Source organism: Neltuma alba, unplaced genomic scaffold, assembly GCF_004799145.2.
Source record: "Neltuma alba isolate B1F8T4 unplaced genomic scaffold, ASM479914v2 tig00011580_pilon, whole genome shotgun sequence".
NCBI lineage: Eukaryota > Viridiplantae > Streptophyta > Magnoliopsida > Fabales > Fabaceae > Neltuma > Neltuma alba.
Window position 1 is genome coordinate 100623 of NW_021636233.1, and position 26481 is coordinate 127103.

At 34.0% G+C, this 26481-nt stretch overlaps 4 protein-coding genes across 4 annotated transcripts; all 4 read right to left on the reverse strand.

Moving 5' to 3' along the window:
* Positions 1–12149: 12149 nt before the first annotated feature.
* On the reverse strand, positions 12150–13316 carry LOC114715265 (F-box/kelch-repeat protein At3g06240-like). Its single transcript, XM_028900060.1, has one exon. It carries the CDS (start codon positions 13314–13316, stop codon positions 12150–12152), a length of 1167 nt encoding a protein of 388 aa, XP_028755893.1.
* A 2138-nt stretch (positions 13317–15454) lies between these two features.
* On the reverse strand, positions 15455–17564 carry LOC114715271 (F-box protein At3g07870-like). The gene is made up of 2 exons (XM_028900067.1): positions 16354–17564; positions 15455–15718 (listed from the first exon to the last, which is right to left on the reverse strand). Exon 1 carries the CDS (start codon positions 17543–17545, stop codon positions 16373–16375), a length of 1173 nt encoding a protein of 390 aa, XP_028755900.1. The 5' UTR covers positions 17546–17564; the 3' UTR covers positions 15455–15718; positions 16354–16372.
* A 3132-nt stretch (positions 17565–20696) lies between these two features.
* Positions 20697–21977, reverse strand: LOC114715266 (putative F-box protein At1g32420). Its single transcript, XM_028900062.1, has one exon. The coding sequence runs from the start codon at positions 21975–21977 to the stop codon at positions 20853–20855; it is 1125 nt and encodes a 374-aa protein (XP_028755895.1). The 3' UTR covers positions 20697–20852.
* A 1819-nt stretch (positions 21978–23796) lies between these two features.
* LOC114715267 (F-box/LRR-repeat/kelch-repeat protein At2g27520-like) lies at positions 23797–25412 on the reverse strand. Its single transcript, XM_028900063.1, has one exon. The coding sequence runs from the start codon at positions 25410–25412 to the stop codon at positions 24246–24248; it is 1167 nt and encodes a 388-aa protein (XP_028755896.1). The 3' UTR covers positions 23797–24245.
* Between the last annotated feature and the right edge of the window lie 1069 nt (positions 25413–26481).

Consider the following 26481-nt stretch of genomic DNA (forward strand, 5'->3'; position numbering starts at 1 on the left):
ACAGGAAATATCTTGAATTCATTATAAGTAGTGAGATTGAATAAAGATAAAATAGTTTTTGCTCCATTATTCACTTTACATTCAACATCACCATAGACCATACAAAATATAATTATATCCGATGTGGTCCTTTTTTATTAGTGAAGTGTTTATTTAGTCTAAAAACACAAGGCAATGGGAAAAAAAAAATAAAGAAGCTAAACACCAAACAGAATCAAACCAAACAAAACAACAACCTTGCACATCTCAGCTTCAACAATAAACATATCTACCAATGAAGGTGGGGATTAGAAACCCATCCCATAAAAAGCCCCTTTGAAAGCCAATCCTTTGCAAGGTTTAAATATCTCAGAACCCAAACAAAGCTACAGTCCAGGCCATTAGAGTAGAGCACAAACAAAGGTTAAGGGGGTGTTTGGATGAAGTCAAACCATGGTTTGGAGAATAGCTTCTGGAGAATAGATTTTGAAAGAATAGATTTTCTGAAAAAGTGAGAGTGTTTGGATAGTTATTGTCAGAAGTGCTTTTTTATATGTAGAAATTACTAAAAAAGACATAAGTATAAATGATAATTACATATAAGATATATTTTATAATATATGTTTATTTGAAATAATAAATTTGTTAATAATATATGTTTTGGTAACATAATAAATAAGAGATAAATAATATAAATAAAAAAATTAATGCGTATATAAATATTAATAAAATAATTAAATATTTTCTTGTAAAATAATTTATTTTGCCAACAAAAAATATGATTGTTGTGCAGAGTGAGAAAGAGCTTGCACTCATAGTTTCAAAATATAAAAACAGCGAATACAAGAAAATCCCATGAGTAATTGAATCTGAGAAGCGCTGGGAAAAACACGAAGGGTAGGAATGTCCAGCTAAAAGAGGAAGTGAGAGGGAAGACTTGACAAGCCCAGTTTTTCTACCTCAGAAGCCAGCCCCCGCGTGCTTGCTCCCAAACCAAGGTTTTTTTGGCCAAAACCAATGAAGACTCAAACACGACCTGATCAAATCCCAAATCTAGAGCCATCTTCATCCCCTTCTTCAGAGCCAAAGTCCCACACATGAAGATGGAAGCTGCATGAGAGGAACAGCTACACAAATTCATAACCTTGGCCTCATAGTTTCTGAAAACAGGCAGTCAGACACAAAAAAAAGTAATTGCAGCAAATAGCATCCTCACATATACAAATGATCATCATTCAACCAAAACACAATATCTGAAGAAAGTATCACATTGATTAAACCAAGAGTCAAGGCTTTAAGGAAAACAAGTAATCAAATGAATGATGAAAAAAGGTGTATTGAAAAGATTTTATTTCATCCTCCACATGATGATTGAAATCTTCTGAGAATATCTAAAATAAGATTGCACGATAGAAGATCTTTGCCCGTCCAAAGCCATTTATTTCATAGTGCTTGAGGGGAGAAAACTTTCTCGTAGGAAAGTGAAAATAATAAAAAATTGTGAGAGATATACATGAAATGATAACACAAAAAAATAAAAAGTGGGGATGAAGAAACTGAAAGCAAGAGGTAAAACAATGTCTCCACGGCACCTAGAGGTGAGAGTGAAATGACTGGATTGGTTGGGGGAAAAAAAAAATCAACAGAGCCTTTATATTGTGAACCTCACAGAAAACTCTTAGCAAACACTAGCATGCTCCCTCTAGTTAGGCGGAAAACAATTCTCATAAATCAGCATAAGTGAAATGAAAACGCACGCAGCTCAAATTTGCTTCACAATAATCCACATATCATCAACTAACTTATATATCCTTGACAGAAAACTGAAAACCTAATATTATACACAGGCAGGTCAAATGAAGCTAAAATCAGCAGGTACTAAACCTCTGTACTTACCATTCCGGATAAAAACTCAAAAGGGAATCAACCCTCAAAGGTACAAAATGATCATAATAGTTATGGGTTCTTTTTTTTTTTTTGGATACCGAAAGGGGGCCAAAGCCCAAACTAATTAAAACTGAATATGATGGGGGCAAGATCTGCCCAATCTATCCCTATCAAGCCAAAAACCAATATTAGCAGGAGGACTTTCCAGCCAGTATGAACCAAGATTGTGACTTAGGCTCATCTTGGCTAGCTGATCTGCCACGAAGTTCCCTTCTCTGAGCATGTGTCTAACTTTCACCTCCCACCCATCATTAAGTATCTTATTCACCTTCCCCACGTGTTTGGAGCTGCCTTTAGGATAATGATAATAGTTATGGGTTCTTTTCCTACAAAATAGCTTACACTGAATCTGCGACTGAATAATGAAGATTTAGGATCAAAACTCTTCATTGCGGTTGTTGAAAACTGAAACAAGACTAGCCACATAATTGAAAAGCAAACCATTGCCATCGCCATATAATAGGGAATAGTAACCATGTTACATTCATTAGTGATGGTATTGAACAGAACAACTTTTCCTTCCCCTTCATGTACTTCAAGTTCAGTTGCACCAATGCATATAAAATTGCAGACTATTTCGTTCCTCCAAATAACCCCTGGATGCAACAAGCATGGATAGGGGCTGATACTATATTTCTTAGTCCAATTCCATTTTCCCCCAGATGCGTCTGTTCCCTCCTCCATCACCTACAAATCAATCAATGAAAATTCAAAGTCTCCAATATTATTAGGGTGAGAAAGCATAGGAAGCTTATTTTCATGTACAGTAAGACTTTTGCGGTATGATTTAGGGGCTGAAGAAGATAATGGTATCAAAGTAAACACTTCTGTTGCTATGTGAAATGAAACAACCACATGACCATCATTTTCATCCTGCTCCCCCATACTTAGCATAAACCCAAACCAAAAGATAGCTCCTTTCGCAGACACGCCGTAAGACACAAGAGACACACCATCTAGGTTCCCAAATTCTGTTTCCGTCCATGACCCTGTGCTTAATGAATATATGTACACTTGATTAACCAGATTAGTACCTAATAAGCAGAACGAATAACCCGTTTAACCGTGGAAACATGAAATCTCACTATCTTGTAATCGTTAACAATTGAACTGAACCCAAATCCTATACGGAAATCTCTACGCTCAGAATTATTAGCGGTTTCGAACACCGGCCTGACCTGCGGGATTCCATAAGAAAATGGATCCATTATTGCGTCGGAAACAGATCAAGCCATTTCTAATTACGTCGCACACATTTTTGGTTTACCTCAAGAGTCAAGATTAATATACATCTCTGCACAGTATATATATTATGTGCATAGTTAAATATAGAACGCCACTTTTATGTAAATACACACACACACACACAGAGTATTAAACATGGTAAAGGTGTCATTTCATTTCTAATTATATTTTTTACATGAAGACTAAGATACATGCATATATATATATATATATATATATATGTTTGTGCATATTATGTGTAAGGTTAAAGACATAAAGGCTGGTTAAGAAAAAAGGTTAAATACATTAAGCCATTTTTATTAAAAAAAATACATATTAAATATTCAAATACATATTGCTATTATCACATGTTGTCCAATAAAAATAAAATTTTCCTTATTACAACAATAATTTAAATTGTAGTTTTGTAGATAATTTTGTCTGTAATTTAAAGTAATTGGCGAGAATATATACAGTGACAATATTATTTGTCGTTAGTTATTAATTCAATTATAATGTCTATCTTATTATTTTTTAAGGAAGACGAGTAATTATTACTTGATGAAAGATGGCATGGAAAAGATTTTCTTCAATCTTCTCATGGTTCAGTTTGAGTGGCAAGATATTGAACCTCTTCCTGATATAGATTATATTTCGTAGGAGCAGTTTTGAAATTTTGATTAAACCAAGAGTCAAGTTTCTATGGAAGCCAATTACTACTCTCGGTTATTAATATAAGAAAATAAATGACTTTGGACAGGCAAAGATCTTCTATCGTATCTAAATATATTTTTTTATTCTTTATCATATTTGGGTAAAAAAACCCCAGAAAAAAATCCAGTTAGAAGCAACTGCCAACTGGTACTAAATATAGAGGCGCATTGATTATTCTAAATGACTTCTACAAAGGGCATGGATTACAAGTACAGTCATTAGCGGTGAGATTGAAAAAAACTAAAACAAATTTTGCTTCATTTTCCACTTAACAGTCAATATCACTAATGACTCTTAACCGCCAACAGTCACTGTCACTGTCACTGTCACCGCCAGTCAATATCACAATTTCTTTCATCTGATTCGCACAAGACTTTTCTGCATAGTCGTATCCCTCACAGCCACTGTCACCGCCAACGCCACATTTGCTGATATCAGATGTCTCCAATTCATTCGTAGAAATATTTAACAGAGTAAATTTTTGTTTTTCATACATCCTCCAACCTCCATTTTCATCACTACCAATAGTAACCGTAGTATCCTGACAAATAATTTGATTCATCCAAATAGTCACTGGACATACCGAGCATGGAAAGAGACAGCTACTAAATTTCTTAGCCCAAGATGCAACTCTACTATCCTCCATCACCCGCAGTTCAATCAAAGTTTCAGAGTCTCCTATAGAAGAACAAGAAAGCACAGCGAGTTTGTTCCCATACACAGTAAGCCTAGATGTTCGAATAGAAGAATCAGGCCTTGTTATCAGAGCAAACACTTCATTTGCTATATCAAATGAAACTATCGTATCTCTTGAACCTTTCTTCCACCCAAACCAAAACATAGCTCCGTTGAGTTTGCAAAATTCTTACAACTGCATTAGAAAAGTATACCAGGGCGGCTATATGATTGAGCACCAATGGTATAAGGGAAAACAAAGTTCCCCAAGTCAAAAGGCACCTCAATCAAACTACCATGCCACCTGTTACACATGAAACCTAACCTACAGTAGTGCACTAAAAAAAATTCATCACAGCCTTGGGGGGAAAAATGCAACCACTATAATATGCATGGCGGAAGTATATCTCATGTTCATGATCTTAGAATGGCATAGCTCAGTTGAATCTGCCAAAGGCTTAAAACTGCATCTCAGAAGTATATCAGGGCGGCCATAAGATTGATTACCAATTGCACAAGAGAAAACACAGTGCGTGTCAATCAAATTACCTTGCCAACTGATACGCTTGAGATGTCAGCTGCAGAAGTGTAACGCAAAGCAGACTCTATCATCGCAACCATTACATTTGGGCAACACAGATTCACGGACATGCAATTTGGTAAAGGTGGTCATGGATAAAAGATGGGGGCTTTAAAGACATTTTTCCAATGTTTGCACACACATTGAAATCGGATTAGGGATTTTACAGGAAGGCGGAAGCCGTTTGAGAATGTTTGATATGGTTTCTTAGGTAAAAGACAGTGGGTCGCCGTCCATTATCACCCGCTTCATCGTGCTCTACTCGTAGCTCGATGATCAAATGGCGCTGAAGGAACTTCAGGAGGCGACATAACGAAGGAGGGCTTATTATTATTATTATTATTATTATTATTATTATTATTATTATTATTATTTGCCCCTTTTAAAGCCGAGATCAATAATCAGTGAATCAACAAATCCTTGCCGAAAAATGTAACTTAGCATACTAAATATTCTTTCTTTTAATCAATTATTAGATTATACTATCTCTAGTCCTTAATACTCCTCCGATCCTTAATATAGGACCCAATTTTTGAGTTGGCTTTGGTCCTAAATATAAGACTCATTTCTCATATTTATCAATTTTCTCTAAATTACTCTTATGAATACTCCCTCAACTATAATCAAGTAGAAGAGGGAGAGGGTGTATTAAAAAAGATGATCATGGTGTTTTAGGAAAAATGTGTCACTTTTCTTATAATTAACTAATTTACCTAACTTCCTTAATCTAATCAAATTAGTTAAATGGGTCTTACATTAAGGACCGGAGGAGTATAAGATTTTGTTTGACTTTTATTTTGATCCTAAATATAAGACCCCAATCCATTTTGTTTCTAATATTTATACATTTTTTTCCAAGATAGTCTTTTTAATAATCGTAGTTCTAGCCAACACACTTAATTAGCAAGGACATTTTAGGAAAGACAACACTTATTTATGATAAATAACTAAAATAACATACTTTTTTAGTCTCTTCAAATTAGTCAATCAACTCTTATAATTAGGACCGGAGGTAGTAGAACACAACAAATAACCTTTTGGCCTTCCCAGATTTTCTAAATTTAATTTGATATTTGAATACATAATGGGAAAAAAGACAGAAAAATGTTATCTTAACTTCATAATGACCAGAATATTAGCTAAATTTAGAAAATACCATTTTGGTCACATGAGACCAAATTGGCATTATTATATCAAATGAAAAGATCAAATTACCCTTCCTTTTAAATATTGTTTTTAAAGTATTACAGTCCCACTGGCTGGCCGGTCGCCGGAGCTCTGGCAACGGTAGTCACCGGAGCTCCGTCGATTGGAAAAATTTTTTTTGAAAATTTTTACAACTTAAGTATAACGGTTATCAACTTTTGTGACGTTATTAACAATTTCAGTATAACAACTAACAACAGGTTTTCTGAAAGATTCAACAAGTTCTGGCAGCCGGAAATAAATTTTTTGGAAATTTTTACAACTTGAGTATAACAGTTAATAACTTTTGTAACGTTATTACTAACTTCAGTATAGCGGTTAACAACAGGTTTTTGAAGAAATTCAATAATTTGACGCTGCAACTCCAGTGATCAGAAACAATTTTCTTGAAAATTTTTACAACTTCAGTATAACGGTTAACAACTTTTGTAATGCTATTAACAACTTTAGTATAGCAGTTAACAACAGGTTTTCTGAGAAATTCAACAAGCTCTAGTGTCCGGAAATAATTTTTTAAAAATTTTTTACAACTTCAATACAACGGTTAACAACTTTTGTAACATTATTAACAATTTCAGTATAGTAGTTAACAACAGGTTTTTTGAAAAATTCAATAATTGGACGCTGCAGCTCCGGCGGTCAGAAGCAATTTTCTTGAAAATTTTTACAATTTCAGTATAATGGTTAACAACTTTTGTAATGCTATTAACAACTTTAGTATAGCAGTTAACAACAGGTTTTCTTAAAAATTCAAAAAAAAAAGGCATTTTTATAACTTTAACAACTACTTTTTTTTTTGAAAATTTTTACAATTTCAGTATAGTGGTTAACAACTTTTGTATATCTATTAACAACTGTGATATAACAGTTAAAAACAAGTTTTTGAGTTTGTTAACGACATTACTAAAGTTGTAAAAATGTTATTTTTTGAATATTTTGAAAAACCTGTTGTTAACCGCTATACTGAAATTGTTAACAACGTTACAAAAATTGTTAACTGTTATACTGAAGTTGTAAAAATTTTCAAAAATTTTATTTCTGGCCACTGGAGCTTGTTGACTTTCCCAAAAAATCTGTTGTTAAATGTTATACTAAAATTGTTGATAGAGTTACAGAACTTGTTAACGATATTATTGAAGTTGTAAAAATATTACTTTTTGAATTTTTTTTGAAAAACTTATTGTTAACTGCTATATTGAAGTTGTTAATAACATTATAAAAATTGTTAACTGTTATACTAAATTTTAAAAATTTTAAAAAAATTGTTTCCAATCGCTGGAGCTCTGGCGACCAATTGTTGAATTTTCCCAAAAACCTGTTGTTAACTGTTATACTGAAGTTGTTAATAGTGTTACAAAAGTTGTTACTCCCTCCGTTCCTTATTATAAGAGACGAATAACCGAATTACGTTGATCAAAAAAATAGTTAAAATTAGTTAAGAACAATCAATATGTAAAAAGTATAATTTTTTTCTCCAAAAATGCCCTCATTAATAAGGAGAGAGAGCATGAGAGAGAGCATGAGAGAGAACAATGGTAAATTATTAAAAGAAAGAGAAGTGGGAAGGAGAGAGAGTGTGAGTTGGAGGCAATAAATATGGGTAAAATAGGAAATCAACACAAAAAAGTAGAGACAACTTCTAAGTGTCTCTTATATATAGGAACATTCCACAAGCATCAAATGTCTCTTATAATAAGGAACGGGGGGAGTAATTATTATATTGAAGTTGTAAAAATTTTCAAAAGAATTGTTTTTGGCCGTCGAAGCTCTAGCAACCAATTGTTGAATTTCTCCAAAAACCTGTTGTTAACCGCTATATTAAAGTTGTTAATAACATTACAAAAGTTGTTAACTGTTCTATTGAAGTTGTAAAAATTTTTAAAAAAATGCTGGAGCTCCAGCGACCAATTGCTGAATTTCTCGAAAAACCTGTTTTTAATTGCTATACTGAAGTTGTTAATAATGTTACAAAAGTTATTAACCGTTATACTGAAGTTGTAAAAATTTTCAAAAGAATTATTTTCGGACACCGGAACTTGTTGAATTTCCCAGAAAACCTGTTGTTAATTGCTATACTAAAGTTGTTAAAAGCATTACAAAAGTTGTTAACTGTTATACTGAAGTTATAAAAATTTTCAATAAAATTGTTTTCGAGCGCCGGAGTTGTGCCGTCCAATTATTGAATTTCCCAAAAAACATGTTGTTAACCGCTATACTGAAGTTGTTAATAGCGTTACAAAAGTTGTTAACTGTTATACTGAAATTGTAAAAAAAATTTTAAAAAATTATTTTCGGACACCAGAGCTCGTTGAATTTCTTAGAAAACCTGTTGTTAACTACTATACTAAAGTTGTTAATAATGTTACAAAAGTTAACCGTTATACTGAAGTTGTAAAAATTTTCAAGAAAATTGTTTCCGACAGCCGGAGCTGTAGCGTCCAATTATTGAATTTTTTCAAAAACCTATTGTTAACCGCTAGACTAAAGTTGTTAATAGCATTACAAAAGTTGTTAACTGTTATACTGAAGTTGTAAAAATTTCCAAAAAAATTTATTTCTGGCCATCGAAACTTGTTGAATTTTTCAGAAAACCTGTTGGTAATTGTTATATTGAAATTGTTAATGGCGTCACAAAAGTTGTTAACCATTATATTCAAGTTGTAAAAAATTTTTTTAAAAAAATTTCTAACGGACAGAGCTTTGGTGACCAATTGTCTGCCGGTCGCCGGAGTTCCGGTGATTGCCGTTGCCGAAGCTCCGGCGACCGGTCGGCCAATGGGGCTATGATACTTTAAAAACAATATTTAAAAAGAAGGACAATTTGGTCTTTTCATTTAATATAATAATGCCAATTTGGTCTCATGTGACCAAAATGGCATTTTCCAAATTTAGCAGATGTTTTGGTCATTATGAAGTTAAGATAGCATTTTTCTATCTTTTTCCCTACATAATGTCTCTTTTACGAAAAAAAAAATCATTTGAAATTCAGTTTCTTTTAGCTAATTTCCAATCATCGTTTCAAAATAATAATTAATGGTATTAGCTATTAGCCTGAAATAATCTTTAAATTCATTAGAGCGTTAAGATTGAACTAGATTAAATTAAACTATAAGAAACTAGTTAAAAAACATAAAATCCTGATTAAAAATCAAGTGAAATTATAACTTGCGCATTAAGTTTTCTTACGGTGAAGGGGCAAAATTATTTATTTTAATATCAAAAAAAAGTATAATAAAATATTAAGAGCAAAAATATACATATACATCTCAAAATGGGGCAAAAATACCATATCCGTTAACTCGCCCAATCGTCTGTTATGTTTTACTTTTTTGTGGGACCCACTTTTGTCCTAGTCAGCTGCCCTCTGCATTCTTTTGATTTTGTCAGTCTCTCTCCCTCTCATCCTGCCTTTCTTTCTTCCTTCCACACTCTCTCTCCTCATTGCCCAATGAACACCGTCTCTCTCTTTCTCCCATTTCTAATTCGACAATGATGCCCATGCAGAGGAGAAGCTTGAAAGAATTATTACAACAGCAAGCTCCATCGCAAGAGCAAGCTTCATTGGAAAAAACATCCTTTGATCAGGGACGAGCACTCTTCATTGTCATTTTCATTGTCTTTATCACCGTTGACGAGCATTGTTGCGTGGCAATGAAACTAAAATGGAATCCCATGATTCATTCACTCAAGGGAAACAATTAAGCTCAAATGAATCAATGACAGGAAGCAAGTTTAAGAAAGAAAATCATAGGCTAAGATAACACAAGTCTCCAATCCATTATGCAAGTTCAGAGAGATCAAGAGTACCAAAGGCGATGTTAGCAGCTACGATGGCATCTCAGATGAGGTAATGGGGGATAATAGCGCAAAGCTTGTGGATATTTTTAGGATCATCAAAGGTGGCTATGGCGGCGGCGGTGCAATGGTGGAGGTAAACAGAGCAAGTCTGGTCCTAACATGCCATAAAGAGAGAGAAAATTGCAATAAAAAGAAATGGTTACAGAGAGAGAGAGAGCGATGATAGAAGGGAAGGTGTTAGCAGTGGGGGAAGGGTTACGTGTTAAGAGGAGAGGGAGAGAGAAAAAGGCCAGGGTGAGCTGGTATTGACTCAAATAAGCATATAACACTGGATGGGTCCCACAAAAATAAAAAGCAACTGCCGTTTGGGAGAATTAACAGAAGCGGTATTTTTGCCTCATTTTAAAATATATATGTATATTTTTGCACTCAATATTTTATTATAGTACTTGGTCTATTTATACATGTATATTTTTGAACTCAATATTTTATTATGGTACTTGGTGCTTTTTTTTAATATTACAATAGGTAATTTTGTTCTTTTACCTTTGTTCCTAATATCTTTTGACAGGAAGCATCTTGTCTCAATCCTTTCCATTTTTTGGGTTATATGACCGACCATGCCCAGCATTGTGTGTCAATGTATACCATAGATAAACTTGCATAAAGTCTATGAAATTGCAAACTGGATTTCCTAGATTGTTCCTTTTTTTATTTATACATATAATCAACAAAATGACATTATAAAAATACAGAGTTAAAGAGTCTTATAGGACCAAAAAATATATATTGTAATGTTGGAGAAGTCATCCAGCAGAAAAAAGATATCCCGTTTAGTAGCACATGAACGGGTACCAAATGAGCAATTTAGCTTAATGAATTGCTTTCTTACCAAAAAGATCTCAAATTTGGCCTCTTCTGGTTGTCAAAAAGATCACAGGTCTACGTATCCATCAGAATGAAACACGAAGGCATTTGAATATACGATGAAGCTGAAGAAATAAGGTAAGCAAGTGTTTTTAAGATAATCAGTTGAGAGGACAAACCCTTTCAAAAGATGTTCTGCAGTGTGAAAAAATTTTAAATGTTAACGCATAGTCTTTAAGAAGAACAAGCAAGAAAATATCACCAATATACTATCAAGCCGAGTTTGTACGGAAGACAAGAAATTAACACTTGATCAAAAGCGGCCCATTGATACGATTCTTTCAATCTTGGCACAACGATTGAAAAATGAGACTGTGAGGGATATCATATTCATTCGAACATTTGAACATATCCAAAATAATAACAATGAGGCATAGAAGATCTATGCTTCGTCTAGTGCCATGGGAAGAAGTATTTTCTCATAGTGAATTGAAAAAGCTGTATCCAGTATATATAAAATGATGAGGGAAAAAGATTCTAAAACTTTGCATGATCAACTTTACAAAAAAAATCATAGCAAATACTCCCGATGACCTAACAAGCACATACCAGCAACTAAATTAAGCATCCACCTTGAAAGAGAACTGAACAACATGATATAATACACGGGGCTAAATACTGCGATTTGAAACACAAACTAACTGATGCTAGAATGATGCAAACAGAGGTAAGAATGAAGGGAAGAAGTGCAAAACAGAGAGGGAGAGGGAGATATAAGAAAGAGGGGTTAAGTTAACTGAACAACATGAGAAGCAAAAATATTCCATTCATCAAAAATCTCCATCCATGAGTTACATATTAGGGATTTACAGATTTATAGAAGCCACATGAAAAGTAAATAAAGCATAATGTCATTTCAATGAAAGTTCTTGAACTCAGAAACTTGCAATATACCAAAAAGTACTTAAGATCTTGGTTCTTCAATGCGGATGTGGCCAATTAGTAGATGCTTACTACATAACTTAAAATACCACACCAATGATGCATCCAAGCGTAGAAAACATATTGAATTCATTAGTGGTGAAGTTGATCTGAGATAGAGTATTTTTCTGTTCATCATTTTCCACTTTGCCTTCAATATCACTAACAAGTTCAGATGCTACACAAACATTGTGAATAATTTCGTTCCCCCAACTGGCATAAGGCTTTCTACATGATTGAAAATATGATGCCCATAGCGACTTCTGCCAACAGCAAGCTCTGTAAATTCTTTAGTAGTAAGATTGAACAAAACAGTGGTTGGTTCATCATCCATTTGACGTCCAGTTGAAATGCTGCAAACAATTTCATTCCTCCAAATAGTCATGGGGCATAAGAAGCATGGATACGGGCTACTAGTATATTTCTTAGTCCAAATCCATTTCTCCCCGGCTGCAATTGTACCCTCCTCCATCACCCATAGATCAATCAAAGAAGATTCAGAATTTCCAATCATAGTGCAACAGAGCATAGCAAGTTTGTTCTCGTACATAGTGAGCCTCTTGAGATGCGATCTAGGGGCTGAAGCAGGCACTGGCATCAATGCAAACACATCCATTGCTATGTCGAACGAGATTATCACATTTCCAGCAACAATATTACCGTTTTCATCCTCCTCCTCCAGCTTAAACCCAAACCAAAACATAGCTCCATTAGCAGTGAAACTGGCAGAACTAATACTTACACCATCTAAGATCCCCAATTCTACTTTCTCCCATGATCCTGTCCTTAATGAGTACACTTCCACTTTTTCAACCAGATCATCAAATATCACATCAACATAAATTCTTACTATCTTGTAATCATTAACAATTGGACTGAACCCAAATCCTACACGTAAATAATGACCCTCAAAATCATCAATAGGTTTAGGCACCTGTTTGACTTCTCTAGTAGCTGGATTCCACAATAAATGGGAATGATGAAATACCCCCTCCTTACTGATGCCAATGCAGAGCAAGCCATTGCTCGAACCAACGAACCAACCGCACTTCAAATAGTCAATCAAAGGATGGTTTGGTACCCGATGGACTTGCTTCTCGCAATCGAGCAAATGTAAGTTCAGAGGACCTGTGCTATTCTGCGGCCGAAAGAGAAGACAAGGGTTTTGATGAGTGGAGTGGTGGAGGTGGTCAGCGATGAAAGATGGGTTCTTGATGAGATTTTTCCAATGTTCGGAGACACATTGAAAACGGGCTAGGGATTTTGCAGGAAGTCGTTTGAGAATGTTTAGGATGATTTCATCGGGAAGAAAGGGTACATCGTCATCGATTACGATCTGCTTCATAGTTATCGCCAGGGAAAAACAGATCTCTCTAAGGAAGCCCCCAATCGACGAAGGTTTCAGGATTCAATCGGAGGAACCAATACAAGAAATTAAGAACAAGCCGTTTCGACTTCGTCGGGTGTTTATTTTTGTTTTTCAGAATCTTCAAAGCGGAGTATTTGTGGGCCAATACCTGTTCATTAAAAGTGGGTCCAAAATAGATTAATTTCTCAAAATTATGGTTTGGATTTGAGCGTACAGCTTTTAATTAAGTGATTTCTGTCTAACTAAAAGCTAATTCAAGCATACTCTAAATTAAACTCTCAGTCGGAAAAAACCTTTTAAATCGCTCAATACTAACTGGAAAAATGCGTACTGCTCATGGTGTATTTGATTAAATATTGATGACAATTAAGTTGTTGCCTTGTTGGCAATAAAAGGACAAATATACTATTAAAATAAAAATTAATGAGTTTTTATTTTAAATATAAGACTTCAATTTATTTTATTTTTCATATTTATTCTTTTTTTTAAGATAATTCTTGCCATAATAGTTGTCTAATTGATATACTTATTAGTAAAGATATTTTAAGAAAGACAACACTTATTTATTATAAATAATTAATTTAACTAATTTTTTTAATCTATTCAAATTAAATTAGTTAATTAATTTTTATATTAAACATTTTTCTGATCCTAAATATAAATATAAGACCATTTTTATAATATGAATTACATTATAAAAAGAGTTTTATATTTAGAAGGAAAGAGAATATACTGTATCATATTCTTACATTGACTGCAACATCTGCCTATCTAACATCCACGATTTGTGATCGACGAGCTTTATCAAAACGTTGTCCATTTTCGTGTAATGCTTCTGGTGGCAGAGCAAAAGCGGTACAGACTTTTGAACATCAGGGTGGCAAAGCATCAGGCCATATTCAAAAGCTATATGAGGCGCCGCTGTCAAGCAAGTTAAAAGGCGTTGTCGCTGATAATCATAAGCTAAAACTAACAATACACCAATTTGAATAGCAAGTACGATAATAACTATTTTACTTACTTATGCAGTATTTACCAGTAATGGATACTACTTCCTGTCCTGAATTAATTGTAAATTCAAATTGCCCATAAATAGAAAACCTAATTTTATTTTATTTTTATATTTATTTATTTTACTCTCTCACTAATCTCCATCATAATTGAATATATTAAACAGGTAGTTTCATTATACTCCTCCGATCCTTAATATAAGACCCAATTATTGAGTTGGTTTTGATTCTAAATATAAGACCCATTTCTCATATTTATTAATTTTTTTAAAATTACTCCTATGGATCTCTCATCCATAATCAAATAGAAGAAAGAGTCCCGGTATTAAAAAAAATGATTATGGTGTTGTAGGAAAGACATGTTACATTTCTTATAATTAACTAATTTATTTAACTTCCTTAATCTAATCAAATTAGTTAAATGAGTCTTGTATTAAGGATCAGAAGAGTATATAATTAACAAAATAATTTTAAAAAAATAAAATTCATTTATTATGATAACTAACTTAAATAATTTTTTTTATATCTTATTTAGATCTTATACTAATTATCTGCGTTATAATTCATTTTGCTTCCATCCGACCACCAAATTCTCGAGCGTATCTGCCAGAGAGCACTATGCTTCCATTCGCCCAATACATCATTAAAGGCAACATGGGCAAAAGGAGCCCATGTGAAGCTAGACGCATTGGCAGTTTTTTTTTTTTTGGGGGGGGGGGGGGGGGGAATGAAAGCAAGCATAATGTGATAATACCACTATGTTTTATCATCATACTCTATATCTGTGGGACATCACGGCAAGTATGCAATTATGAACATTCGAAACTCCAAGTTTCATGTCATTTCCATTTTGTAGATTACCCGTTCTGATAAGCTTGATATGTTAAATATTTATCCTATGGTTATGGATTTGGGGGTGCGTATTTTATGGATTTTCTAAATAGCTATTTACTATATGATGAAATTAATATATCCAAAAAAAAACATTATGCTAAACAACTCAAATAAAGTAAGCAATTTTTATCAAGACAATTTTCAAAAGGTCACTCTTTCAAAAAAAAAAAAAAGTTTTATTTTGCAGCATGGAAGTCATTGGAAATATGAATCCATACTCACAGAAACGAACAAAGAAGCATGAATGCATCTCGAACCAAACATAAAACCAAGTTTGTATGGGATAGAAGCAATCAATCTTAACACTGATCAAAATCTGTGAAAGATCTTACATTACATTGAGTCTTCTGAACATATCTAATACAACAATGAGGCATCGAAGATCTTGGCCTGCTCACTACCATGCATTTCATCGTGCTCAAAAGGGAAGATGGACTTTCTCATAAGGAAGTGAAAGCGCTGTGTTTGGTACATCTGAAATGATGAAAGCAGAACATTCTGAGACTTTGTACAGTGTTTTTTTCCCCGGAAAAAAACAGTGATTTTAGTTAAGCTAAATAAGAGTAAGTTGGTAGAAGCATGAGTGAGTAGTTGGGAGAACATAGGCTAAACACGACGGATGTGATGGAAAAAGTTCATTTTGATAAGCTATCAAAAAAAGCTAAAAATATATTTTTTCCAACAATACCTTCATGATTAACTTAATGCTCTCCCGACACTAAGGTATTAAACCAAAGTGAATCACTTCTTGCTTTAACAAAGTGGCATATATCCATCTTTGAAAGACAAGAGAACATATGTTATTATAGATAAGACAACCATAGTGATGTAAAACAATCAAACTGATGCTAGACTGATGCAAATAGAGGTAAAAATGAAGGGAGCAAAGGCGCAAAGAGAAACAAGACCAGATAAACTGAAGGGGTAAGCTAGCTAAAGATAATAGGCAGCCAAAATATTCCATCCATCACAAGTCTTCCATGAGGTCACTTGTTAAGGTTTCCTACTCACGAACAAACATAATAAATTAAACATAATCCTCTTGTTCTGCCCTTCACCAAAATAGAAATTAGATAGAATAGTTTTTGATTCATTATGCTCCACTTTACCTTCGATATCGAGTCTAGATTACACAAACATTGCAGATAACTTCATTCCTCCAACTGGCAGAAGGCTTTCTACATGATTGAAGACATGATAACCACAAGAACATCTGCTAACAGCAAACTTTTTAAATTCTTTAGTAGTAAGATTGTACAGAATTGTGTTTGTTTCATCATTCTCCATTTCACGTCGAGTTGAAATGCTGCAAACAACTTCATTCCTCCAAATAGTCAGGGGGCGTAAGACACCTGGGTACGGGCAAATAGAATATTTCTTAGTCCAACTGCATCTCTGCCCTGATGCAGCTGTACCCTCCTCCATCACCCACAAATCAATCAAAGATTTAGAATTTCCAATCGCAGTACAACAAAGCACTGCAAGTTTTTTCTCATACATAGTGAGCGTCTTGAGATGTGATCCAAGGGTTAAAGCAGGTCTTGGCATCAATGTAAACACTTCCGTTGCTATGTCAAAGGAAATTATCACATTTCCACCAACAAGATTACCATTTTCATCCTCCTGCTTCAGCTTAGAACCAAACCAGAAGATAGATCCATTAGCTGTGAAACCATGAGAGCTAAGACTTACACCAACTAAGATCCCCAGTTCTATTTCCTTCCATGACTCTGTCCTTAATGAATAGACTAACACTTTATCAATCATATCATCAAACGGAATATCAACATAAATTCTCACTATCTTGTAATCATTAACAATTGGACTAAACCCAAATCCGACATGTAAATTCTGATGTGGAAAAGCATCAGTAGCTCTAGGCAACTGTCTGACCTCCCTAATAGTCGGATTGCACAATAAAAGGGAGTCATGAGACATACCATCCTTACGGATTCTAACGCACAGGAGGCCATTACTGGAACCAACGACCCAACCACACTTTAAATAATCAATCAAAGGATGGTTCTGAACTCGATGGACTTGCATCTCAGAATCAAGCAAATGCCAGTTCAAAGCATCATCGCCGCCTCTCATTAGGAAGAGGAGACACGGATTTTGATGAGAGGAGTGGAGGAGGTGGTCGGAGCTGAAGGAAGGGGACTTGATGAGATTTTTCCACTGCTTGCACACGCACAGAAATCGGATTAGGAACCTTGCAGGAAGCCGCGCAAGAATGTTTTGAATGATTTCTTTTGGAAGATATGGCATTTGGTCATCCATTGCTACCTGCTTCATAGTCATGGCCGGGGAAGAACAGATCTCTCCAAGGAAAGCCTTCTAAGTCAATGGAGGTTTCGTCCAGCCTCCCCCGTCACAAGTGCATTTCACAACGCATTACTAACTTTTATATTTGTTTACATGGGAACGTGGTTTACGGACTAATAGATTAGTAGGGCTTGGTGTCATCCGGCCAAGTCACATGTGACACTTCATTAAAATATCATCCGCTTTCGTGCAATGTTTCAGGGCAGAGCAAAAGTCGCAGCGTGGTACTGAGACTTTAACATTAGAGCTAGACAATCACGGGAACCTATACTCCCCCAGCGAGCCTCGTCCGTATTCATAAGCTATAATGCTATGCAAGGCTTAGCTTAACCTTTTTTCTGTACTGATAACTGACAAAAGCTACTATTTAAATATATTTGGTCACAACATCCTTTATTAGTTTGAAATGTTCTAAATATACTAATTGTATTTTTGCTTGCTTTATTTATGCATTAAAGACTGTTCACCTGTAATTGATATTATAATTCATTTTGCTTTCATCCGAGCACCGAACTCTCCGATTGTGTCTTCCACATAGCATTGTGTTTCCATTCGGCCGCTCCATTATTAAATTCTATATGCAGAAAGTTGATCTCTCATATGTGGAAGTTGGACGCATTAGCAGATTTTGCTCCGGAGAAAAAAAGTAATCATGATGTGACAACACCATTACCTTTATTATCCTTTCTGATAAACTTGATGCGGATCGTGGGTTTGTACATTGTGGATTCATTTTCGTCTGCCAAATGCCAGAGCCAAGTCGCTTGCACAGCACGTAAAATATACATCAGAAGCCATTTCATTATAATTTCTGTGCTTCTGTGCCGTAGTCCGACGAAAGGGGCAGACTGGAACCTTGAACAGGACTGTTTCTCACATTTTAAATGGTTTCCTGTTCTGACCATTCCGCCATTAACCAAGGATTTAGCTATGGCGTGCTTCGCAAGGAGTCTTGGAACCTGCTAAGGTATTTCGCAATTTCATGTCATTTCTCTGTCTTATCAGTCTGCCTCCTGATACGCTTGATATCCTCAAGATATTTCAGATGGCAAGTCTGCAGAGTCGTCTATAAAGCAAATTCAGAGTATCTCGGTAGGCAGAGATATGTTACTGTGTCAAGTGATCTTATATCTTTAATAAAAAAACCTATTTAACTAATTTGATTAAATTAAAGAAGTTAGATAAGTTAGTTAATTATAAAAATGTGATACATTTTTCTAAACCACCATAATTATTTTTTTAATATCCTATCTCCCTCTTCTACTTGATTATAGTTGAGAGAGTATTCTCAAGAGTAATTTAGAGAAAATTAATAAATATGAAAAATGAGTCTTATATCTAGGATAAAAACCAACTCAATAATTAGATCCTATATTAAGGACCGGAGGAATAGTTGAAAAAAACTCGATTTATATAAATACACTTTTGAAAAATAAAACCGTTGTTTTTCTGGAAGAATTATAATAAAACCCCAAAAAAAAATTAAAAAAATAAATCTTAGAAGTTATCATTTTTAATATAAAACTTGTTATTATAGTCTGTTAAGATTATTATTAAAACTTTTTAATGATTATTTTTTTTGGATTTAATTATAATTTTCTCTTGTTTTTTCCATTAAATTATATGAATCCGTGAGAAATTGTTCAACTCGTGCCGATCGTTGATCTCCCCGGGAAACGCTTGGGGCTCATGCAAAGCTAGTAAGCTCATGCAAAGCTAGTAAGATCATGCATCAATCCCCCCCCCCCCCCCCCACCCCCCACAACAGAACAAAGATGTTAATCAACGAGCCCCTTATCTAATGGAGAATACTTGCAGAAACTTCTTTCAGTATTCCCGGGCAAAATGAAGAGTCATCACTCTCATCCTTTTATCTTTTTACTAAATTTTACCACATTTCGTCAAAACGTCTATTTTTTTTTTTTTGGTGATACAAAACGTCTATTTTTTCAATAAAAGAAATCTCTTCTTGAACAAGGCGTGGAAAAACTTCCAAGAACAAGCATAAGTGATAGGAAAGAAGCAAGCAACTCACAAATAATTTGGTTTACAAAATGTAAGTTAAATATGTATCAGAATTTTGTTTCAACTTAGAAAGTGTTTGAATAGAAACTAAATTATGATTTGAAAAGTACTTTTACGATTTACGAAATAAATATATAGAAGAGTTTGTTTCGTTTTATAAAAAAATGTTTTTGAAAAGCACTTTTATTCCTTACTTGGATTGAGAGAAAATAAAGAAGAAAAGAAAACTAGAAAAGAAACATGGAAGGAAACAAATTTTCTTTTGCTTGGATAGGAAAAAAAATATAGGAGGAAGAAAAAAAAAAAAAAAAAGATGGGTCTCATGCCTTATTTTCTCTCCACATACGGAGAGATTTAGAAAAGAAAACAAGATTTTCATGATTACCCTTCCTCTCTCTTCCTCTTCATATTTATTTTTTTTATTATATTTAAAAAGTTATTCACTTTATTTTTTTTATCTTAAAACAATGTTTTTATTAAATAATTTGGTTTTAAAACATAATAATATGAAAAAAAAATAAAAATCAAATATCTTGATTTTAAATTATTTGACGATGCTAATATTAGTATAACTTTTCTATTACAATATTTAATTTAATTTAATTTCAAATATCTATTTTGATAAAGACATTTCATTATTTAGATATTCACTAATCTTTCTCTTTTCTATTTTCTTTCATCTATCTAAATAAGAAGGATGATGATATCTTTCTTCTAGTTTTTTTCTCTTTATTTTCTCTCCTTCATTTTTTTCCTCTCAACTTTTCTTCCTATCATGCAGAGCATTAAAGCTTGCCAAACACCAAACACCCTCTTAACGCAAACAAGCCCTCTTGGCTCTTGCTCCACTTTTCCCCCTCTCATAAGATATATGTATTTTACCTCGGCAATAGGCCACAACTCACAAATAATCCACGCACAAGCAACAAGTAGTCTATATAGCCGTCTCGGAAAGTAAACAGAAGAAACTAATTTTACAGATATGTCAAACACGGCTACAAACATCTGTTACTAAAATATCTAAATTCATCATCCTAGATAACATCTCAAAAGGTCTTCAAACTTGACAAGGCACAGAATAATATAACTTGATATGGTTCTTCTCTACTTCCAAAAGTGCTTAAGCCAAGTAATAAAGATTAAAAGGTCTGGGAAGCAAACATCTCGAGTTCATGAGTTGTGAGATTGAACAGAGATAGAATAGCTTTTGCTAAATCACTGTACACGTTGCATTCAATATCATGAATGACTACAGACCCTACAGAAAATTTGCAAATGATTTCATTCCTCCAACTGGTACGAGACTTTCAGCATAATTGAAAATATCATGACCATCGTCACATTTGCTAATGGCCAGCTTCTTGATTCTTTTAGTAGTGAGATTGAAGAGAACAGCGGTGGATTCGTCCTCCATGTCATCCGTGCAGACAATTACATTTCTCCAAATAGTCCTGGGATATAACTTGCATGGATAAGGGCTGCTGGTATATTTCTTAGTCCAATTCCATCTCTCCCCAGATGCTACTACACCCTGCTCCATTACCCACAGATGGATAACAGAATGCCCTGTGCTTCTGATGCCAGAAACCATTGCAAGTTTTTCCTCATACACAGCAAGCGTTGAAAAAAAGTCATGCTCAGGTATGGGGATCACTCTAAACGCTTCGGTTGCTAGGTCAAGTGAAACAATCAGACCCTCATTATCATCTGGATCCTCCCCAACCCGCTTTGAACCCAACCAAAACATAACACCATTAACAGTGACACAATGAGAATGAAGACATGTACTGTGATTGACCCTAAATTTTACTTCCTTCCATGACCCTGAGCTTAAAGAATACACCTTCACGGCAGAAAGCTCAGTATAATACTCATTAACATACAATATCACTATCTTGTAATCATTAATAACTGGACTGAACCCAAATGCTACAGAATAGAGATAATAATCCTCATGAAAATTAGTTTCGGGCACCAGTCTAACCTCTCTAATCGCTGGATTCCACACTAAAAGGAAATGAGGAGACACATCATGCTTGTTGATTTCAACACAGAGCAAGCCATTGCTAGAACCAACGATCTTACCACGCTTCAAGTAATCGAGCAAAGGAGGGTTCTGAAAATCCCGAACTTGCATCTCGGAATCAAGCCAATACAAGTTCGAAGGATCATCCCAGCCATCCCGTTGGAAAAGGAGATAAGGGTTTTGATGATTTGAGTGGTGCAGGTGGTCTGCGATGAAAGCTGCGGTCTTGAAGAGATTTCTCCAATGTCGGCACACACATTGAAATCGGACTAGGGATTTTACTGGAAGTCGTTTGAGAATGTTTCTGATGATTTTTTCAGGAAGAACTGGAGGGTCGCCGTCCACTTCCTTCTTCATAGTGCTCAATTGAGAAGAACCTGTTTTCCAGAGAAAAGCCTTCGCGACCAACGAAGGCGCTATGGTTTACAGGAAACGGTTGCAGAGGTAAAAGACTGTTTTTTGTTGTTAGTTCTACTGAAGTTTTCAGGTTTATTCAAAAAGAAGTAAAAGACTCTGCGTCGTGTTTTTTTTTTTTTTGGGAAAAATTTACTTTTTTATTTATTTATCAACAGCCAATTTTATTGAAGCAAATAAAATTATTACCACTTGAAATGCTTGCCCATTATAATAAGTTATTTAAACAAAACTCAAATAAATAAATAAATAAAGGTCGATCTGGTGCAACTGAAAGAAAACACAAATAACAAAATGAAAAACCAATTGCAACAATTCCCCTTTTGCGTTAAACCAAAATCACTAACATAAAAATAGGCTTTTTATTTTATAAAAGGTTTTTAGTTTGATTTTTAAATGATGACTTCTTATATCAATTATTTATTAAAAAAACTGAAAAAATGAATTAAAAATTAACAGACGAGAATAAAATTCGTGTCAAGCCACTAGCATAGCTTACATCCAATCAAATACAACTAAAGTGGCATGAGCTTAGTGCAAAAACAAAATGAAGCATGACATTTAACTTTTTTTTAACTAAATATTTGTGTCTATTATTCCTCTTTTTAATACCCTTTTTCAAAAATTGTATTCTGTTACTATTCTTTAAAAATTAATTTGCAATTCTCATAGTTTATCTCAATTTTAAATTAGATTCCCATAATTACTTTATTCCAATTGTTCCTTAGTTTGATTCATTCTAAACATACATCCTTGTGTATAAAAAGTAAAAACTAATAATTTTAATTCAAAGAATTTCATGGGCTACATAAAATCTCTTCGATTCTATTTCACATGGTTATAATATCGTGCATTTCTGTTGGCAAAAAAAATATATATATATATATCCATGATCAAACAATAAAACCCAATTAAAACAAGGTAATTATAAGAAACCCACTTAAAATGGAAGTAAATTATACAGATTTTGCTTTTGTTTTAACTATTTGTGAAGACCCATGAACCATGATCATATTGATAGGCCGAAAATACTTCCTAAGGGATGGCCCATGATCTTCCCTATAAATCTGAAGTGGTGAAAAGTAGGTTCCCATTCCGCCAAAAGGAAGAAAAAAAAACTAATAAAATAATTAATTAGCAATTTCAAGTAAGAAGTAGGAAAAATAATAAAATTATAAAAAAAATTGACTTCGAACGAAGAAAACCATAAAATTAATTAAATTGTTCGCCAGCACTGCTGCACATTTGTTTTTCGCATCAAAGACTTGTAATTTTCCTCTTAAATAGGTAAATCATCAAAACCATAATTTTAAAAGTGTTTTTAAGATATACAAAATAAATGTATAGAGAAATTTGTCTCGTTTTACAAAAAAAAATACTTCTAAAAAATACTTTTAGGTGATTCATAACACCCCTAGTCTGAGATAACCAAAAACTTGCTTGGTTGCATCAGAGACTGGGAGTTGCCTCACTTTCAACTGTTCAGAACATATTGAAAATTTATAATATGTCACATTCCAATAAGGATCCTAATATCATTTTCAGCGTCATGTCACTGAAAATCCAATAACCACAGTGTACTCAAAAGGCCATTAAAGCTTATATTTTTATCATTTACTTCAGCGACCCCGCGCGCGCGCACATATAGGTGGATCTCAATACTCTAACATACTTGTTGATGATTTTACTAAGTTCAGCTGGTTGTTAGCCCATGAAACTCAAATTTGAAGCTTTTCCACTTTTATCACCTTCAAAACATATATTGAAAACTGATTGGACTGGAAAAAATTCACAGCCATTTACATCACTAACTGATTAACTTCCATTTACATCAACAATGATGCCTTTGACCAAGTTTGTGAATATTCCACATGAATATGCACTTCCTAGGAGTCTTTGGCCGTTCATGTTACTCTCTTTTAAGGTCTTATGATGTTACATTACCCTGATAAGAAGGTCCCAAATAGTCCACAGACCAACAACTAAAATATATATCTTTGAGAGAAAATTGAATGACCTGATACCATATAGATAATTCAGATAAAGCTACAAGCATATGTTATTGCATATCTGCATTCATTATTTTTGATAAAATACCTGAATCACAACAAGCCTAATAGTTACACAACGAACTAAACTCTTATAGGTTCATTTCGACCATAAGTACTTCAACAAAGTAAAAATGATAATAATGAACATTTAGGACCAGAGCTATTCAGTATGAATGTTCCCAACTGATACAAGACTTTCTACATAATTGAAAATACCATAACCCATGACAGATTTGCGGATATGAAACGTCTTAAATTCATTGGTCGTGAGATTGAAAAAAACAATTTTTTGTTGATCATCTTCAATATTATCAAGGGGTCCGGACAATGTAGAAACGTTGCAGACAATTTCATCCTTCCAAATAGTCACTGGAACTAACAAACAGCCTAAATAAGGGCAGCTAGTATATTTCTTAGTCCAAATCCACCTCTCTCTAGATGCACAAGTACCCTCCTCCATCAGCCACAAATGAATCAAGGACGATTTGAAGTCTTCACTCAAAGTGTGAGAAAGCAGAGCAAGCTTGTTGTCATATACAGCAAGATATCTGGGATATGGGGTATTTGTAACTGAAAAGGGTGAAGAAGGCAATGGTATCAATATAAACACTTCCATAGCTATATCAAATGACACTATCAAATCAATATCATCTTCATCCTCCTCCACACCTAGCTTTGACCCAATCCAAAAGATAGCTCCATTATAAGAGAAACCATTAGAGGTCATAGCTACACCATTTAAGTTCCCAAATTCCACTTCCTTCCACGATCCTGTGGTTAATGAATAAACTTCCACCTGATTAACCCGACCAGTATTTCCAGGAACATGAATTTTCACTATCTTGTAATCATCAACCGATGGACTAAACCCAAATCCTACAAAGAATTCCTCATCTTCAAAATAACTAACAGATGTAGGCACCCGACTCAACTTTCTAGTAGCTGGATTCCACAATAAAAGGGAAAGAGATCTAGAAAAACTAGCGACTCCTACACAGAGTAAGCCATTGCAGGAATCGAAGGTACAAACCCACAGCCCCATAAAATCAATAAAAGGATCGTTCGAAACTTCAAGGACTTGCATCTCACGATTGAGCAAACACATGCAAAAAGGATCAGATTTGCCAAAATCTTCAAAGAGAAGCGAAGGGTTTTGACGAGAGGAGTGGTGGAGGTGTTCAGCGATGAAAGATGGGGTTTTGAAGAGATTTTTCCATCGTTTGCACACACATTGAAATCGGATTAGAGATTTTACCGGAAGCCGTGTGAGAATGTTGGTCATGATATCTTCGGGAAGAACTAGGTTGTCGCCATCCATCTGTGCCATGGTCCTCAACCGGGAAGAACAACGGATCGAGGAAAGGCCAAGCCGTGAAGTGAAAGGGAACTGGATTGGGGAAGACCATGGAACCAAACCGACAGCGTTTTGTAAAACGAAGTCATTTTACTGAAATTAAAAATGCTTTTTAAGTTAATTTTTTTTCGGCACTCAATTTTTAATTTTTTATGTCTTTATATTATCTCTTTTATTTGCAATACTTAAAGTATTTAATAATCAATTCTTTTCTAATTTTTCAGCACTCATTTTGAAATTCTTCAGTATTTGTTTTTAATATTTTGAATAATTATTTTTATTCTTCAATACTAAAAACATTTAATAATACTATTAAAAAAATTAAAAAATTGAGCACTGGAAAGTGTGTATTACAGATATAAAAGATGGGTGCAAACAAATTTAACTGAGGAAAATTGTAATCCTAACTAAGGACTATGATTTTTTTTAATATTTAGTATTTTATCATTTCAAAATTTTAATTGTCATCATTTTTTAGAGGGCCTTTAAATGTCGTTTTACATATTACCATAAATATATAATAAAACTGTTTAAAATTTTAGACTACATATGCTGGACAATTGATTGATGATTTTATCCACATTTACCTGACTTTCAAAGCTCATCAAATAAATTTGAGAAAATTTACTTCATTGTATTCAAATTATCACATTTTTTAAAATTTAAAAGATTTATTTACAAGTTGATTTCCAAATTCTAATATTCTAACATTTATAATTGAACTTCTTAAATTTATAACTGAAAATTTGCAAAAAATTTATGTTAACTCTGTAAGAAAACTCACAAGACAGTCCTTAGAACATAGGCTATTGTACTTGGATTGTTTTGAGAATTGAGAAATCACTCATTATTCTTTTTGTATCCTTGATTTTTTTTTTTGCAGGTGTTACTGGCTGAATTTCAATAACATAAGACGGGTGGCTTGTTAAGCCCCATGGATTAAGCTCATTAAAAATTCTCTCCATTTCTCTCGTACCAAACAGGTCCTAGAGTAATATACTCTTGCTTTATGTCTCAAGAAAAGAAATTATATAATGCATTC

Excerpts from the sequence above, each read along its gene's own strand:
- LOC114715265 (XM_028900060.1), bottom strand. The coding sequence starts at position 13,316 with ATGAAGCAGATCGTAATCGATGACGATGTACCCTTTCTTCCCGATGAA.
- LOC114715271 (XM_028900067.1), bottom strand. The coding sequence starts at position 17,545 with ATGACTATGAAGCAGGTAGCAATGGATGACCAAATGCCATATCTTCCA.
- LOC114715266 (XM_028900062.1), bottom strand. The coding sequence starts at position 21,977 with ATGAAGAAGGAAGTGGACGGCGACCCTCCAGTTCTTCCTGAAAAAATC.
- LOC114715267 (XM_028900063.1), bottom strand. The coding sequence starts at position 25,412 with ATGGCACAGATGGATGGCGACAACCTAGTTCTTCCCGAAGATATCATG.